Source organism: Microcebus murinus, chromosome 1 (assembly GCF_040939455.1).
Source record: "Microcebus murinus isolate Inina chromosome 1, M.murinus_Inina_mat1.0, whole genome shotgun sequence".
NCBI classification, from domain to species: Eukaryota; Metazoa; Chordata; class Mammalia; order Primates; family Cheirogaleidae; genus Microcebus; species Microcebus murinus.
In genome coordinates, this window is record NC_134104.1 from 156157637 (window position 1) to 156175940 (window position 18304).

At 39.9% G+C, this 18304-nt stretch overlaps 2 protein-coding genes across 10 annotated transcripts in view; one reads left to right on the plus strand and one right to left on the minus strand.

The window, feature by feature from the left end:
* Positions 1 to 18304, plus strand: part of DOCK3 (dedicator of cytokinesis 3) — a 599374-nt gene that overhangs the window by 144589 nt on the left and 436481 nt on the right. For all 9 annotated transcript variants that reach the window (XM_012771410.3, XM_076008055.1, XM_076008080.1 and 6 more), the window contains exon 4: positions 14796 to 14851. In XM_012771410.3, coding sequence (XP_012626864.1) covers positions 14796 to 14851 — 56 coding nt within the window. The remainder of the gene's footprint in view (positions 1 to 14795; positions 14852 to 18304) is intronic.
* Positions 8945 to 9765, minus strand: LOC105875016 (large ribosomal subunit protein uL30). The gene is given in 2 exon segments (XM_020280350.2): positions 8945 to 9596; positions 9599 to 9765. Coding segments are annotated over 2 exon segments (723 nt in total). The 5' UTR covers positions 9753 to 9765; the 3' UTR covers positions 8945 to 9027.

The window sequence follows — 18304 nt, forward strand, 5'->3', positions numbered from 1 at the left end:
TGTTGCTTTGATTTCTCTCTTGAGCCATTGTATTATCTGGCCTTTAATCTTTGGGTTTTGGTTGTTTTTATATTCGTGAGTTTTTATTATGGTGTTCCATGTGTAACACTGATTTGAGTACTTCTTGTAGGGGTGATCTTGTCTTGGTGAATTCTCTGAGACTTTGCTTGTTTGAGAATGTCTTTATTTCTCCTTCATATATGAAGCTTAATTTTGCGTGGTACAAGATTCTAGGCTGGGCGTTATTTTGTTTTAAGAGAGTGAAAGTGTGTTCCCATTCCCTCCTTGCTTGTATTGTTTCAGTTGAGAAATCTGGAGTTATTTGGATTGGTTTTCCTTTATACGTTATTTCCCTCCTGTATCTCACCGCTTGTAGGAGGGTCTCTTTTGTTGATAGTTTGGTCAGTCTGATGATTGCATGGCGTGGTGTTTTCCTGTTTGCATTGTATCTCCCAGGAGTCCTTTTGGCCACTTATATTTCTAATTCTAGGTTATAGGTTAGACCTGGGAAGTTTTCCTCAATTATTTCTTCAAAAAGCTTATCTAATCCTTGTGTTTTTTCTTCTTCCTTCTCAGTAATCCAGTGGACCCGCTGGTTATTTTTCTTTGTATAATCCCTGAATTCTTGTAAGCTTTGCTCCTGTCTCTTATTTTTCTGCTCTAGCTCTGTGATTAACTTATTTGATTTGAATGAGTTGTCTTCCAGCTCTGAGATTCTTTCTTCTGTTGGGTCCACCCTATTTTGTAGTCTTTCCACTGTGTTTTGAATTTCCCTGAGTAAATTCTTCTTATCGAGGATGTCTGATTGATTCTTCTTCAAGATGTTGATCTCCTTAGTGAATCTTTCTTCCAATTCTTGTATCTTCTTTGTGGTTTGTTTGTGTTGATTATCCATTTTTTCATGCATTTGATTGAGCTTTTTAACAATCCACTTTTGGCATTCTTCTTCTGTCATTTTAGTGTTTTGGGTTTGTTCAGGCTCCATTTCTTGAGAGCTGGTGTATTGCCTGGGGGGATTATTTTCGGCTGTATTTTTAGAGTTGTGTTGGGTTCTTCCCATCTTGGGTCAATTGCTAGAGCTCAGTCGAGTACTTTTTGTGATTTCTTGATCAAGCACTAGGGGGAGCTCTTCCACCGCACTTGGAAGGTCCCCCTGACAGGGGTAGCTTTTGGGGAAAGTGGATCTTCTTGTCTCGCCCCGCCTTCAAGGGTGGAGCCTACCGCAAGAGAGATGCAGGCTGAGGGGAGGCAGTAACTCCCCAGTCTGCCCTGCACCGCAGCGCCCCAGTGGCTGTGACTCCCCTTGGCTGCTAGACTTCTCAGTAGATCCTTCATGTAGCCAGACCTGACGAGCTGATCGCAGATTGTGTAGGGGTGGGATTTGCCAGGAGAGACTCTAGTCGGGGGGGGGGGGGGGGGGGGGGGGGGCGAGGGTCTTTGCCGCTGCCCGCTGGGCTGTGAACCCCCTCAATGGCGATCACTAGCCCACTCGTAGGGCACCAGTACTGGGGGCGATTGAATAGGATGCAGATGGTGCCAGGTTGGGGTCCTGGTTCAATAGGACGCTGGGCAGGTTCCTCCACACCGCCGCCTGCCCGCCCACCTGTTCAGTCAGAGCTTTTACTGACCCGCCCTGAGCAGTTTTATTCACCGGGGCAGTTCCAGCTTAGAGCCCCCTCTTAGTCTCGCAGGTTACCGGAGGTGAGATCTCTAACCGCCTCCCCGGTTCTGCACTGATCAGTTTCTCTCTGTCTTGAAGCCGTTCCAGCAAGGGGCTCAGACCACGCTGCCGCCACTCACCCTCGACAGCACCCTCCAGCACCGTCTTCTCCTGCTGCGGTTTTGCACCAGTTTCAGACAGGTCTCTGGCTGGGTGGGTGTGTAGGTCAATGGGGAAGCAAGGAGTTCTCCTGTGGGTCTGATCCCACTTTACGACCTGGCCCTGCGGGCCAGCGCCCTCCCACGCCCCTGTTGTTTGCTCTGCACTCTCCAGAGAACGGGATCTTATTTCCTTGTCACCTTGTATCCTTTTAGGGTGGTCCCGAGCTGTACCTCTTCGGGTTCTCAATGCTGTCTTTGTAGTGGGGAGATCCACTCTCGTGCAGGAGACCACGATCTATGCTTCCTTCTCTGGGAGCAGAAGTCCTGAGAGTTACCTCTACTCTGCCATTTTTGAAATCCAGTTCACCATTGTTTTTTTGTGCCTGAGTAGTATTCCATGGTATACATATATCACATTTTATTAAACCACTCATGTATTCATGGGCACTTTGGTTTCCACATCTTTGCAATTGTGAATTGTGCTGCTATAAACATTTGAGTGGTTAACTTCTGTTTTTCAAAATGAAGCAAAACAAAAATATTGTGCAGAAGGAAAATGAGAATCATGGCCTTACAGTTTTTATTATCTGCCTTACAGTTATATCTGCCTTACAGTTTTTATTCTGAGATTGATAATCACAAACAGATTTTTATACCATATCCCATTTAATACCCATCATATGTTTTGAAAGAAGTGTGAAGACTTATATTGAGAATTCAGGTGTGAAGCCAATTGGTTCGGAACTTTGTTTTTAAGGAAGGTTTTTTTATTGCTATTTCAATTTTGGTACTGGATATTGGTCTGTTCAAGAGTTCTGTTTCTTTGATTGAGCCTAGGGAGGCTGTGTATTTCTAAGAATTTGTCCATACCCTCCCTGATTTCAAGTTTATATGCATAGAGTCTTTAATAGTATTCAGAGATCATATTTTGTATTTCTGTGTTGTCCATTGAAATTTATCCTTTTTCATTTCTGACTGAGTTTAATAGAGCCTTTTCTGCTTCTGGTTAATCTAGTGAGAGGCATGTCAATTTTGTTTATCTTTTCAATTAACCAGCTTTTTGTTTCATTAATCTTTTGTATAGTTCTTTTGTTATCCATTTTATTTAGTTCTGCCCTGATCTTGGTTATTTTTTTTTTTTCTTCTGCTGGGTTTGCTCTTCTTTTTCCAGCTCTTTGAGTCAGTTCATTTTAGATTGTTGATTTGTGAGCTTTCTATCTTTTGGATGTAGGCATTTAAAGATCCGAATTTTCCTCTTAGCACTGCTTTAGCTATGTTCTGTATATTTGGATAACTTGTGTCCCCATTAGCATTTAGTTCAAAGAATGTTTTGATTTCCATCTTAATTTCCTCCTTGACCCAATAATCATTCAGCAGTAGGTTGTTTAGTTTCCATGACTTTGTGTAGAAATGAGTGTTTCTGTTCAAGTTGATTTTTAATTTTATTCCACTGTGGTGTGATAAGATGCATTGGTATAATTTTTTTTAAATTTGTTGAGACATGTTTTGTGGCTTAGGATGTTGTCAATCTTAGAGAATGTCCCATGAGCTGATGAGAAGAATGTATATTCAGTGGTTTTTGGGAAGAATGTTCTCTAAATTTCTATTAGGCCCACTTATTCTAGAGTTTTGTTTAAGTCCCTTGTTTCTTTGATTATTTTCTGTTTGGAAGATCTATCTTGTTCTGTGAGTAGGGTGTTTAAGTCCCTGGCTATTACAGGGCTGTTGTTTATTATTTTGTTTAGATCAAGTAGGATTTTCTTTATGAATCTAAACACTCCTGTATTGGGTGTGTAAATAAATACTTAGAATTGTTATGTCTTCTTTTTGAATTGTTCCCTTTACCATTATATAATGACCATCTTTGTCTTTCATTACTTTTGTTGATTAAAGGCTAAGTTATCTGATATGAGAACTGCTACACTGGTTTTCTTTTGGTTTCTGTTTGCATGGAATACTGTTTTCCATTCCTTCACCTTGAATCTGGATACATCCTTATGGGTTAGATGTGTTTCCTGAAGACAGCAGATACTTGGCTTTTATATTTATCCATTTGTCCAGCCTATGTTTCTTTAGTGGGCAGTTGAAGCCATTCACATTTATTGAAAGAATCAATAAGTGGGGTGGATCTCTGTTTATCTTGTTGAGTACAACTTTGTTGCTTTGTTTTCTTTCTTGAGCCATTGTGGTATCTGACTTTTGAGCTTTAGCTTTTGGATTGTTTTACACTGGTGAGTGTCTGTTTTGCTTATCAATGTGTAACACAGTTCTGAGTACTTCCTGCAGGCCAGGTCTTGCTTTGACAAATTCCGTTAGTATTTGCTTGTGTGAGAAAGACTTTGTTCTCCCCTCATCGATGAAACTTTGCAGGAGACAAAATTCTAGGCTGGGTATTATTCTATTTGAGCAGACTGAGAATGGGGCCCCAATCCCTTTTGGCTTGTATGGTCTCAGTTGAGGAGTCTGCAGTTTATCTGATGGGCTTTCCTTTGTAGGTTACATGCTGCTTTCACCTTACAGCTTGTAGGATTACCTCTCTCATGTTTATTTTGGCAGTCTGATGACTATGTGTCATGGTGTTTTCCTCTTTGTGATGAATCTCCGAGGAGTCCTTTGACCTTGTACCTGGATATTTAGATTTCTAGCAAGGCCAGGGAAATTATCCTCAATTATTCTCTCAAATAGATATTCTAACCTTTGTGTATTTTCTTCTTCAACCTCAGGAATGCCTATCATTCTTTTGTTAGGCCTTTTCTCATAATCCCATATTTCTTATAGGCTTTGTTCTTTTCTCTTATTTCTCTGCTCTATCTCTGCGACTGACTTTTTGAATTGAAAGATGTTGTCTTCAAGCTCTGAGATTCTTTCTTCTCCTTTGTCTGATCTATTCTTAAGGCTGTTTCCTATGTTTTGTAATTTCTTGAATGAATTTTGCATTTCCAGAAGTTCTGTTTTATTTTTCTTTAATATTTCAATTTCTTTAATGAATTTTTCACTCATTTCCTGCATTCTTTTTGTGGTGTTTGTGTTGGGTTTCCATTTTATCTTGCATGTCATTGAGCTTCTTTACAATCTATGTTCAAAATTCTTCATCTGTCATTTCAGTGTTCTGATTTTGGTTGGTATCCATTGCTAGAGAGGTTGTGTTCACTTTTGGGGGTGACCTTTCACATTGATTCTTCATTCTTCTGGAGTTCTTTTGCTAATTTCCTCTCATCTGGAGCAGTTGTTGCTTCTTACATTTGGATTTTTTTTGTTCAGTTAATGACATACCCAGTTTAATATCTGAGCCAGTAGATGGTGCTTTTGGGTGGGAATCGACCACCTCTGTCTGATGAGTCAGTAAATGCAGTAAAAGGGCATGCAAATTGACTTCTTTGTCAGTAGGTGGCGCTTGCTGGGAGGAATAAGCTTCAGTGTTGTTTTGAGGTCCTGTGAGCAGCTCTTGTTTCTCAGGAGAAGCACTGTAATGCCCCAGGTGGCGGGTGGGGCCCTGGAACTTCCATGTGTGTTTTTATTTTCCACCTCATCAAGGGTGGTTGGGAGATTAAGGTTGGCTTGGCTGTGTTGGGGCCTGCCCTCAAGCGCCACAGAAGCTTATAGCAGGGTGTGTGTGGGGGGAGGTCAAAGGTCTGTTCCCTGCTTATGGGCAAAGCTTCCAGGAAGGAGCTTAGGTGCCCCCGCCACCAGAAAGTCTGCATATGGAGGCAGGGCTGTTGAGTCACACAATCTGGCAGTCAGGAGCAGACTTTGCTCCTTTGCTAACCCTCCCTTGTAGCATGCTTTCTTTTGGGCCTCTGCATGTAGGCAGGACCTCAAGGCATCTGAGCTCCTCCATGACTGTGATGCAGAATGGGAGATTCCCTGCCCAGGATCCTGGACTGAGCTAGGAACAGGACCCTCCCATTAGAGGAGGGGTACGCTATAAGCACGTTCCAGCTAGGACACATACTGTACTCTCACGCCTGACCTGCTCCTGCAGGCACCCACACCCTGGAGACTAATTCACAAATATTCCCTCTTTGCCTCTGGGTTATGTGATCAAGACCTGGGTATACAGGAGCTGGCCTGTAGGTCCCTCCTTGGAGCCCTGGAGATCAAACCCTGAACTTATCAGGGAAAATGATACTGGTCCCATGTCTCTCTCACATGGTGCCCAATCTGCTTCAGTGTCCCTCCACCTTGGGATGTGTCCTCCTCTGCTGGAGTTGCTGGGCAAGTAGCACCAGGGTGGGTCAGTGGGCAGGCAGCTCACTGTCTGAGCACCTGTCAGTTTGCTATAGGACCCCAAAAGGAAAGGTCTGAGCCCCATTCCCTGTGGAAGCTTCTTTGTGGTGGCTCAGTTGTGTCTCTTGGCACCTGCATGGAAAAGAGTCTTGGTGGAGGAAAGTCCACCCTCTGATTGTCTCCAGCCCTCTATGCGGGTGGAAATCTGCTCAGAATGATCGGGTTCTGGAGTCAATGCAGATCACTTGGGATCCAGTGGACCCCTATCGTTACTGCAGTCTGAGCTGGAGTTGGGAAATTCAATGTGGAGACTGTGAAGGTGGAACCGGAAGGGTTGAGACTCCCTGGGGATGGCAAATGTGTCCAGTGGGTAGAGAAGCAGTGTGGTGACTCCTGTCCACTTTGGGTCTGTGAGTTGGGAGAGTCCCTGAGGGGGGAGTGGTGAGAGCCTGATGCCCTGTCCTCAAGAAGCTCTCTACTCACTGGTAGCAGCAGTTTCTTGGCTCACTTTGGCAGAAAGTCTCTCCAGCACAACACTTTGAGATGCAAGGGTGGGGGATGTTAGCCAGTCCACTTACCTTTCTTGCTGGTCTCTGAGCCTCTCTGGGCTTAATCCCTGCCAAGGCCTTTCTCCTTCCAGTACTGCTCCACGATCTCTTCCTGTGAAGTCTCCTGTAGATTTAGGCACCCTTCCTTCAGACCCTCATCTGATCTGTGTTTGTCTGTCTGTGTGTTCTCTTTCATCTAAAATTTCTTCTTCTTACAGAGACGCTCTGGCTCCTGGTGTCTTTGGTCCACCATCTTGTCCCCACCAAGTCGAGCATTTTTTTCTACATGTTTATTGGCTATTTGTCTATTATTTTTTTGAAAAGCTTCTGTTTATGTTTTTGCCTACTTTTTAATGGGGTTGTTTGCTGATTGATTGAGTTCTTTGTAGATTCTAGTTGTTAGCCCTTTATCGGATGTATAGATTGCGAGTATTTTTTCCCATTCCATAGGTTATCTGTTTGCTCTGTTGATTATTTCCTTTGCTGTGCAGCAGCCTTTTAATTAAATTAAGTCCCATTTGTTTATTTTTGTTTCTGCTGCAATTGCCATTGGGGTCTTAGTCATAAATTCTTTGCCTAGACTGATGTCTACAAGAGTTTTTCCTACATTTTATTTTAGAATGCTTATGGTTTCATTACTTACATGTAAGTCTTTTATCCATCTTTAATTAATTTTTGTGCGTGGTGAGAGATAGGGGTTCTATTTCTTATGTATGTAGCTATCCAGTTTTCCTAGCAGCGTATATTGAATAGGGCTTCTTTCCCCCTGTGTGTTTTGTTGTCTGCTTTGTCAAAGATCGGTTGGTTGTAGGTAGATGATTTTATATCTGGATTCTCTATTTGATTCCATTTGATCTATGGCTCTGTTTTTGTGCCAATACAATACTCTTTTGTTTACTGTAACATTGTATAATAGTATAATTTGAAGTCTGGCAATGTGATGCCTTCACCTTTGTTCTTTTTGCTTAGGATTGCTTTGCCTATTTGGGCTCTTTTCTGATTCCAAATGAAGCATGGAATTATTTTTTCTACATCTGTGAAATATGCTGTTGGTATTTTGATGGGGATTATATTGAATATGTAAATCCGTTTGGGTAGTTCGGGCATTTTAACAATGTTGATTCTACCAATCCATGAGCATGATATGTCTGTCCATTTGTTTGTGTCATCCACAATTTCTTTCCTCAGTGTTTTTTAGTTCTCCTTGTAGATCTTTCACCTCCTTGGTTAAGTATGTTCTTAGGTATTTTATTTTCTTTGCAGGCATTATGAATGGTATTGAGTCTTTGAATTGACTATCAGTTTTACTATTAATGGTCTATAGAAATACTATTGATTTGTGTACATTGATTTTATATCCCGAGACTTTGCTGAATGTATCTTTCAATTCCAGGAGTCTCATAGTGGAGTCTTTGCAGTTTTCTAGATATGTGATCATATTGTCAACAAAAAATGATAGTTTGACCCCCTGTTTCATGACTGAGATACCCTTTATTTCTTTCTCTTGCCTGATTGCTCTGGCTAGGACTTACAGCACTATGTTTAATAGAAGTGGCAACAGTGGGAACTTGTCCTGTTCTATTTCTTAGTGGGAATGCTTTCAGCTTTTCTCCATTCAGCATGATGTTGGCTATAGGTTTGTCATATCTGGATTTTATAATTTGGAGATATCTATATTTCATGCACAATTTTGTTGAGGGTTTTTATCATGAAAGGGTGCTGGATTTTGTCAAATGCTTTTTCTGTGTCTATTGAGATGAGCATATGGTTTTTACTTTTGTTTATGTGGTAAATCACATTTATTGATATATGTTGAACCATTCTTGCATCCTTGGGATGAAGTAACTTGGTCATGGTAGATTACTTTTTTGATTCGTTGTTGAATTTGATTTGCTAGTCTTTTATTGAGGATTTTTCACCTATGTTTAGAAGTGATACTGTTCTGTAGTTTTCTTTTTTTTGTTGTGTCCTTACCTGGCTTTGGTATCAAGGTGATATTAGCTATGTAGAATGAGTGGGGAGGATTCCCTCCTTCCAAATATTATGGAATAATTTCTGCAGTATGGATATCAGTTCTTCTTTGTAGGACTGGTAGAATTTAACTAGAAGAGAATCCATCTCTTCCAGGTTTTTTTTGTGTTGGAAGACTTTCTGTCACTGCTTCAGTCTCACTGCTCATTATTGGTTTGTTCAGGAGGTCTGTTTCTTCCTGATTGAATCTTGTAAAGTTGTGTGTTTCCAGGGAATTTGTCCATTTCCTCTACATTTTCTAGTTTATGTGCATAGAGAATTTTGTAGTATTATGGGTTGATTTTTTTATATCTGTGCTATCAGTTGTGATATCTCCCTTTTCTTTTCTTTTCTTTTTTTTTTTGAAAGCAGTCACTGTTTATTAACTGACCAGATTACAAAAATAATCATGGTAGACACCTTAGTTCATTCTTCTGATAAGCCTATTGATCTGGTCCTCCCTGTTGCCAGCATCTCCACCTTCTACAAAATGGGTTGTCTTTTTCTTCATTCCACCCCGTGGAGATGATAACTTGAAGGGCCACAGGAAATTATTTGCTTCTTTGAAGCGTTTCCCAACAGTATAGATCTCATGAATCAGATCCTCCATGCAGATGATGCCATATTTACCAAGAGATCGAGCAATCAAATCGTTATCTGTCAACGCAATTCGTTTCTTATTGATTTTGCCATAACCACGCTTGTAGATTAGTTCATTTACTGACTTTAGGTTTGGGTACCCCCATGCAATATATGGTTCTACAATCCTCAGCATGTTAATTGAAGCCTTGTTGAGCTTAACAAAGGTTCCATTGAAGATCTGCCGAAGGCGAAGAAGCTGCAACACCTTTCGGACCTTTGGGCTCACACCATTGATACCACGGATCCTGATGACAAATGCCAATTTGGGTTCTGCAGGTACATAAAAGTTGCCTGCTTTTCTTGCCATCCTAGCCATTCGAATCTCAGTTCTGTACATCTGCCTGTATTTTCATAGATAAGCTTCCTCCTTGCCTTTCGAAGCATCTTTTGGGCAAACTTCTTTCTCAGGCGTTTGATCTTCAGCTCCGCGAAATTTCTTCGTTTTTTCTTAAGGGTTTCTGGCACAGCAGGAACCTTCTTTTTCTTCTCTTCTGCGCCCTCCATGGTTCCAGCCGGAAAAGAGGCTCCCTTTTCATTTTTGATTGAGCTTATTTAGATGCTTTTTCTTCTGTTCCTGATTAGTGTAGCAAGAGGTCTATGGATTTTGTTTGTCTTTTCAAAGTATCCACTTTTTATTTCACTGACCCTTTTCCCCCTATTTTTAGTTCTGCTCTGACCTGTGTTATTTTTTTCTGCTGGGTTTAGGTTTGGTTTGCTCTTCTTTTTCTAGTTCCTTGAGATATTATATTAGGTTGATAATTTGTGATCTTTCTGACTTTTGGATATGTGCATTTAAGGCAATGAATTTTCTCCTTGGGTTGCTTTTGCTGTTCCCCATTGATTTTGATAGCTTATGTTTCCTTTGTCCTCCAGTTCAAGGAATATTTTGATTTATATCATAATTTTATTATTGACCCAATAATTATTCTGTAGCAGGTTGTTTCATTTCCATGACTTTGTGTAGAATTGAGTGTTACTCTTAGAATGGATTTCTAGTTTTAATCCACTGTGGTCTGAGAAGATACATGGTATGATTGTGATTTTTTACAAAATCTGTTGAGACATGTTTTGTAGCCTAAGATATGATTAATCTTGGATAGTGTCTCATGTGCTGATGAGAAGAATGTATATTCAGTAGTTGTAGGTAGAATGTTTTGTAAATATTTATTAAGACCTTTTGTTTTAGGGTTTTATTTAAGTCCATTGTTTGTTTATTTTATGTTTTGATGATCTGTCTAACTCTGATAGTAGAGTATTGAAGTCTCTGGCAATTACAATGCTATTATTTATTTCCTTGCTTAGCTCTAGTAGAATTTGTGTATCTGGCAGGTTCTATGTTGGGTGCATATATATTTGGGATTATTATGTTTTCTTGTTGAATTTCTCCCTTTACCATTATTAAATGACCACCCTTGTCTTTCTTTACCATTGTTGATTTAAAATCAATTTTGTTTGATATGAGAATAGCTGCACCTGCTTTCTTTTGGCTTCTGGTTGCATGGAATATTTTTTTCCATCCTTTCACTTCAAGCCTGTTTGCATCCTTATGGTTTAGATATGTCTCCTGGGAGCAGCACATACTTGGGTTGTGTTTTATCATTCACTCAGCCAGCCTGTGTCTTTTGAGTGTTGCATTTAAGCCATTAATGTTAAGAGATAGAGTTGATATGTGTAATGCTGTTCTGTTCATCATAATGGATAAAACCATGTTGTATTGTTTTCTTCTTGTGCTATTGTTTTATAGGAATTGTGAGCTTTGGTTATTTTGCGTGATTTTTCACTGGTGCATATCTATTGCACTGATTTGTGTATGATGCATTTCTGAGTATTTCGTGCAGGGCAGATCTGGTCGCAACAAATTCCCTCAGTGCATGTCTGGAAAAGACTTAATATCTCCATCAGTTGTGAAACTTAGTTTTTCAGGATAGAAAATTATAGGCTTGCTATCATTCTGTTTAAGACCATTGAAGATGGGGTCCCACCCCCTTCTGGCTTATAAGGTTTTGACTGATAAGTCTGGTGTTAGCCTAATGGGTTTTCTCTTGTAGGTTAGTTGTTGCTTATGTCTAGCTGCTTGTATAATTTTCTCTTTCATTTTGACTTTAGCTAGGTTGATTACTGTGTGTCTTAGAGATGTCCTATTTGCTATCCGTCTTCCTGGTGTTTGATGACCATTTTGTATCTGGATCTGTGGATTTCTGGCGATACCAGGGAAGTTTTCCTCAGTAACTCCCACTAATAGATTTTCCATGGTTTTAGCTCTTTCTTCTTCTCCCTCAGGGATACCTATAATTCATATGTTAGATCACTTCACATAGTCTCATATCTCTTTAAATGATTTCTCTACCTTTTTTGTTCTTTTCTCTGGCTCTTAAATGACTGCATTACCTTGAGAGCTTTGTCTTCAAGCTCTGAGATTCTTCTCCTTGGTTTAATCTATTGCTGAAACTATCTGCTGTGTTTTGAAATTTCCAAATGACTCTTTCATTTTTTTAAGTTCCATTGTATCTTTTCTTATGTTGTCTAGTTCTTTGGTGACTTTTTCTTTGATTTCCTGAAATATCTTTTTGACTTCTTTTTCTTGGTTTTCAACTTTCTCTTAAATTTGATTCATCTTATTTGCCATCCTTATTCTTAATTCCATTTCTCTCATTTTTTAACCCTTTGCACTCACTTGCTTTTTTCTCGATTCCTTTATTCTACTCAGGATTTAATTTTTTAAATACCCCAGATTTTACAGAGTGTGGCAATAGAATAAAAAACTGGAGTTTCTTTTCATACAAACTTATGCATTTGGATTTTTTAGTATTACAAATTATTGAGCCATTCAAAGAGTAATTTTAATCTCTATAGTTTTTCATGGTGTGATATTTTTTGAAACATTCACCCACATGAAGACCTGGTTTACATTCACATGTTTCGCAAATATAAATCATCTCTCTTCTTCCTCCTTTGATTTTTCTGTTAGAACAAACAACACAATCTTTGTGTTTTTTGTTAGGGTGAGGTGTGATTATATGGAACTTTCCATCTAAACGTTGCTCTAAGTTAGTGGATAATAATCTACCCCTGGAAGTTAGTGTACCACCTCTGCATTTACATTTTACTTGTCCTTTCATGCTATTGAAAACAAGAAAAGATACTGGAAAAATAGACAAAAATCTCCCTTCCCTCCGCGGTGAAACTACGTGTCAAGTGTGGCATGACATACGAGTTGCTACTGATGCTAACCGTGTCAAGTCACACTCGACATCCGAGTACAAAGGGTTAAATTTCCTTGTAGTTGGAGTTCACTACTGTAGCCCCATTGTGATCCCTTGGGGGTTGCAGTCTGTTTTGATTTTTCATGTTGCCAGGGTTCTTTTGGTGGTTTTTCTCATTCATAGTCTCTTTTCTAAACTCAGAGCTAATAGGTTTTTAGGGCACCTGTTCCTTGCTGGGAACTCTCCTGCTTAATTAAAAGAAGGAGAGGTTCTTGGCTGGCACCCTCCGCCCCCACTCTGGAATGTTAAAGTGGCAGAAGAGAGACATGTGCACTAGAAGCCTGTAATGCAGCTGTTCTGACTCGTTCTGTTTTGTTTACCTGTGTTACCTGTGCTCAAGCCTGTGGTGAATGCCATTTATGTTGGGTGTTAGGTTGTTCACCAGATAATTGTAGGATGATTGAGTTAGGAGCTGGGCAAGACCCTCTTCTGTGAGGTTGGTGTTGTGGGGATTGCTCTACCCAGGGTCTCTCTGCAGAGGTGACAGTAGCAGCTGGATGAGGCTATCTAGGCAGTTATTTTGGGTTCCTGGGCTGTGAGCATTTGCTCTATCCAGGTCATGGTGTACTAGCGGCTCAAGGCTGGGTGGTCCCTGGTGGGATGTTGGACTTAGACTAGTTCCTCTTGCTCTGCAGTAGTGGTAGAGGCTCTGGGCTGGGGTTTGGGGAACCCGGTATAGTGGTAGAGTCTTGGGGATGGTGTCTTGAGCCTGGCAGGTGCTGTAGAGACACAGACACAGAGCCTCTAGTTCCTGTGTGAGAACCATAGAACTGAGACTGGGGAGGAGCTGGAAGCAGAGCCCTGCGGTTGGCAGGGCTGATCTGACTTGGAGGGCAGGGTCAGGGCTGAGCATGCTGGAGTCAGTTGGGGCCTGGCGGGTGTAGTCACGGCTGAGCAAGTGGCATGCTGTTTCGCAGCCTTGGGGACCATGCAGATGTCAAGTCATGTGACTGGAAGTCAATTCCAATGGCCCAGAGATCGCAGAGTTCTTCCTGGCCCACCCAGGACCTGCTGAAGCAGTCACCTGAAGTCTCCCAGGTCAGAGTCTACTGCACCCTAGTCAGTTCTCATGCTCAGATCCCATTGTCCTGTAGGGGAGCGTTGTTTGGCTTCCAATCACATACAGCTCAGGGTAGTCTCCAGTTGGTCCACTGCTTTCCCAGCACAGTACAGAGCTGGTGCCACGCACCCGAGAGCTCAGGATGACTTCAGCTGCTGCCCAATCCCTACTCCGCCTATTATCTGGTGCAGTGACTCTACACAGACTCCAGGCAGTTCCCTGGTCCAACCAGGTAGAGGTCAGTGTGGAGGCAGCCATCTCACAACTTGGACAGTGCCAGCAGGGTGAGTGCACCGCCCCAGCACTCTATCCTCCAATTCTCCTTTTCTTCCCTGCACACACTTTGATCCCTTTATATATATATATATATATATATATCACCTGTCACCTTCTTTCCTCACAATGAGTGCCCACACAGAGTGTTGCTACTCTGAGATTTCACAATGTTGCTTCAGAGAAGAGGGATCCTACTACAATTTTCATTTCTTTGTTTGGGAGCAGCATGTTGGCAGGCTGATTCTAGTCCACCATTTTTTTCTCTCCCTGACAATGGTTTTGATTGAGTTTACTGTTGGTTGTAGTGTGGGCCAAAGTGTATAAAAAATATTTAGGCCGTCTGTGTTTTATTTGAAGAGAGTTTCGTATGTCAGGAGAAATAGTGAAACGTTGATTGTAAAACTAACGTGGTTTCTAAGAAAGAATACATTTCTTATCTCTTAGGAATTGAAATCAAATTATAGTAAATAGCAAAGTGGAAACAGTTTCGAAAGAGTAAAAGAAGGCATATTTATAGAAGCTCCAAAATTGATTTATTCTTGTGAATACAAATGTTAGCCAGAGTCTGGGAAATGTTTTTTCAGCTCAGAGCTGGATAATCTGTAAATTGTTGGTTAGATGATTATATTGGTTTTGGATTTACATGGTAACCTCTGTACATAATACTGTATCCTGAGAGTGATTTGATAGATGACCTCCATTTTATAACTCTTTTAAAATTTAAGTTTAAAGCTATATTTTTGCAGCTCATAATATCAGTTTTTTCCTGAGGATAGACTCTGATTGCATATGGCCATAAATTCCTACCTAATATACTTTGTACAACTCTGCTTTTTAAATTAATATGTAAAGTGGTTGCTATATTGAAATATGATTGCTGTTTTATTTTATGTGAGGTATTAATCATAATTTATTTTTTTCTAATGGGAAATCTTTTCTCTTTTACAGGGGATCTTTCCTGCAAATTACATTCACTTGAAAAAGGCAATTGTCAGTAATAGGGGGTGAGTAATTGGCCTTACTAAATGCATTTACAAGTTTTATAGGCTGCGGAGGAAAGGCTATTTTTCTTTCTGATTCATAGTATGAAATATACTATTGTTTTTCTTAAAAACATATACATGCATTATCATATATAATTCTGAGGACATAATTTTTTCTTAAGATACTGACAAGTTTTAATCTGTTTTCCTATATATTGGAAAGTAAGCTGAGTAGTAAATTTTATAAAAAGTTATACATGCAATATGTTTTTAAAAATTATGTTTTCAGCATAGTGATTAATAGATTTCCTATCATTTTGTTTCTATACGTCAAAGTGAAGGAGACTTTTAAAGTCTTTTATTTGCAATTAGAAATGAAAAAAATGTTTAAAGACATATACTGTAAGATAAAAAGACAACATAAAAAATGAATAGTTTCATCACAAATTTGAAAAACAGAAGCAGTCTGTATAAAAAACTAATAGTAAATATATAAAAATGTTAACATTTGTTGTTTTGGCATGTTGGGATGAGTGCATGAGTGATTTTTAAAAAACTCTTTGCTGTCATGTCCTATTTTTAAAAGTAATAAAAATCTATTACAATAAAATTGTGATTTTATTTTTAAAAATTCATTATTTTAAAATATAAATTTTAAGCATGGTATAATTTGCACCCAAGATAGCTTCCTGTTGAAGAAGTGATATTTTTGACCAGAAGTTGAGTTAAGTATCAGAGTGAGTTTCTGGTCAGTTATTCAGGAAAATAGAAATTACCTGAGTCACTTTATTCAGTAGAATTTAATGTAGGAAATTGTTTACACACACGTTTGAATAGTGAAGGAACAAAATAATAAATATGGATGTTACCCATAGATAACTGAAGAAAACAGTCTCTCTAATGGTTGTGGATACAAAAGAGATAATGGGTTTGGGATACCAGAACTCAATAACATGGAAGATAGGTCTTGAGACACTTGAGCTCAAATATTTGAGGAGGGGATATCACATGGCTACTGCTGGTATATATGAAGAAGGTGGTAATGAGTCTGTTTCAGGGAATGCCAAAAGTAACTGGAGGCTGGAACCAGTTTCCACTGGTGGGAAATTGTTACAGGAACAGCAAGAACCAACCTCCTACCGCCTTACCTCCTTTTATCCAGGATCTCTCTAATACCCCCAACTGACACAGGAGACTGTGAAACAAAGTTTGGGAGTCCCAGCCTCAAGAGCAGTGCTTAGAAGGGTAGATTTGGAGATGGTATTTATTAGTAAATGTCTGGTATGCCTTCCAAGACAAAATTTGTTATTGAGTATAAATAAGAATATCACTTAGAGCATTCTGATGCGAACACTCAACAAGTATACTTCTTATTCTTCCCCTGCTTTTACAAAACAAGTAAAGCCACAAGGATATAAGGAAAAACAAAATCTTACAAATACCATGTTTGTGAACCTTTGCAACAAGTAATCTGCCAATTCAAGTTTATAAGCAAGGTCTGTCAAAAGCATCAGACAGGATAGAAGTTATGTGGGAAAAGGAAAAGTATCTAGACTTGGAATCAGCAAAGCATATATCTTAGAAAGTGCCAAAAAATATGTTTTGTGAATGTGAATGGCTTATCATAAAATACAGAAATAATATCTTTGACTTATAACACCTTGGTCAATAATGGTGCTGACCACAGGCGAAATTGGGTGGAAGCTGCATGGGAGCGATGTGAGAAAAGGAGATAAGTAGAAAATCTAGGGATGCAGAAATAGAGTGTCTCAGAAAATGCCAGCAAAATCATATGCTTTCTGATAGATAATAAGGGACTCATCTTAAGCCAAGGAGCCATATGCCCCATTTATGGTAGTTGTAATCGAGGAATACATTACTAGCAGAAGTATTCATACTTGGATTCAGTTTGTTTCAGGAAAGCAGAGGAGATATAGCTGTATGATGAATTATACAGAGCAGCCATATTTTCAAGCACTCTTCTTTGTGGAAGCAAAGAAACAGATTTTTGGATGTAAATCTTAGAAAGCTACCTGGAATCAACTTCCATATCCAAATGTCTAACAGATTGATGGTTCAGAATAAAAGTTCTAAAATCTAGAGAAAATATTAAAAAATAACTGTATGTAGGCACTGGAGAACAGTTGATGTAGGCAGGATCTTGAGGGCCTGTGACTCTTGAAGGAAGAGATGTACACAAGGAGAGCTCTGTTTACTTTGGCTTTTTTCCCCAGAGAATTTTTGAGTTTGGTGTGTTGTGGCAGAATAGAGCCCAGCCAGAAAGTGGTAGTTTTTCACGGCATGACCTATTTGCTGGAATAATAATCTTAGCTGTCATCCCCCAACAGAAACACCAATTTAACAACAATATACTGAAAAATATGTTTATAAGAGGTCCAGAATTTAGCGAAGAAGTTGTAGTACCCTATAAGAGCACAAAATGAAAAACAGCCACATTGAAACAGGTATGAAGACAATTTCACTTGACCTGTATCAACCTCTCCCCAAAGCTGGCCAAGAGAGAATTTGCCTAAGTCTATGACTCCTTTATAGGGATGAAAGAAAGAGTGAGTAGAATATACACCCAGTATCCCTGGCATTATTGGATGGTGCTCGAGTGATGTCTTTTTGTCCTGTGTCACCCAGAGTGCTGAAGTAACCAGCACAGTTTAAACATGTAGGAGCAGCTAAGGACAAAACAATGGAGTGGGAGGCTCACTGCAATTGGCACAGTTCTGTGAGACTGGGAGAAGTGCACAATCCTAAGATTTCTCCCCCAGGAGGGAGTGAGAGAAGTGGGAGCAGGTATCCAGTGTCCCAGCCTTTCAGTATGCTACTCTAGAGAAAAAGGGAGGGCAGTTAACTGTGGCCAGTAGAGTTCTGCAAGATTGGGAGAAGGAGCATAATTCTGATACTTATTGCTCCAGGAGGGAAGGAAAAGAGTGAAGCATGCATCCTGGCCTTTCAGTGCAATGCTGTAGGGAAAAGAGGTAGGTAATTTACTGCTGCCAGTATGGCTCTGTGAGATTGGGAGAAGGCAAAGAATCCCAAGATGCCCAGAAGGGAGAGAGGAATAGAGTGTGCACATCCATAGATAAGGTTTGAGAGGCTTCTGGAATCTTAGCTGGGCTGGTTGGTAAGGATCTTTCTCTATTGAAGCCAGTCCATGAAGAGTGAGAGAGGTAGCCATTTCTTCATATCTGCAGACACCAAGGCAAAGCTAAGAAGAGGATGAAGAATTGGGGATATATGACCACAACCAAAAAACTGAAATAAATAGCCAGTAGCTGACCATAGAGATGGAGTTCTATGCCTTGCCAAATAACTCAAACTAATTGTCTAAGATTGTTTAACTCAGTGAGTTCCAAGAGAACACAGACAACTAAATAAAGAAAATGATATGTGAACATTGTGAGAATATCAAAATAAGATAGAAACCATAAAAAAAAGAACCAAATAAATTCTGGAGCTGAA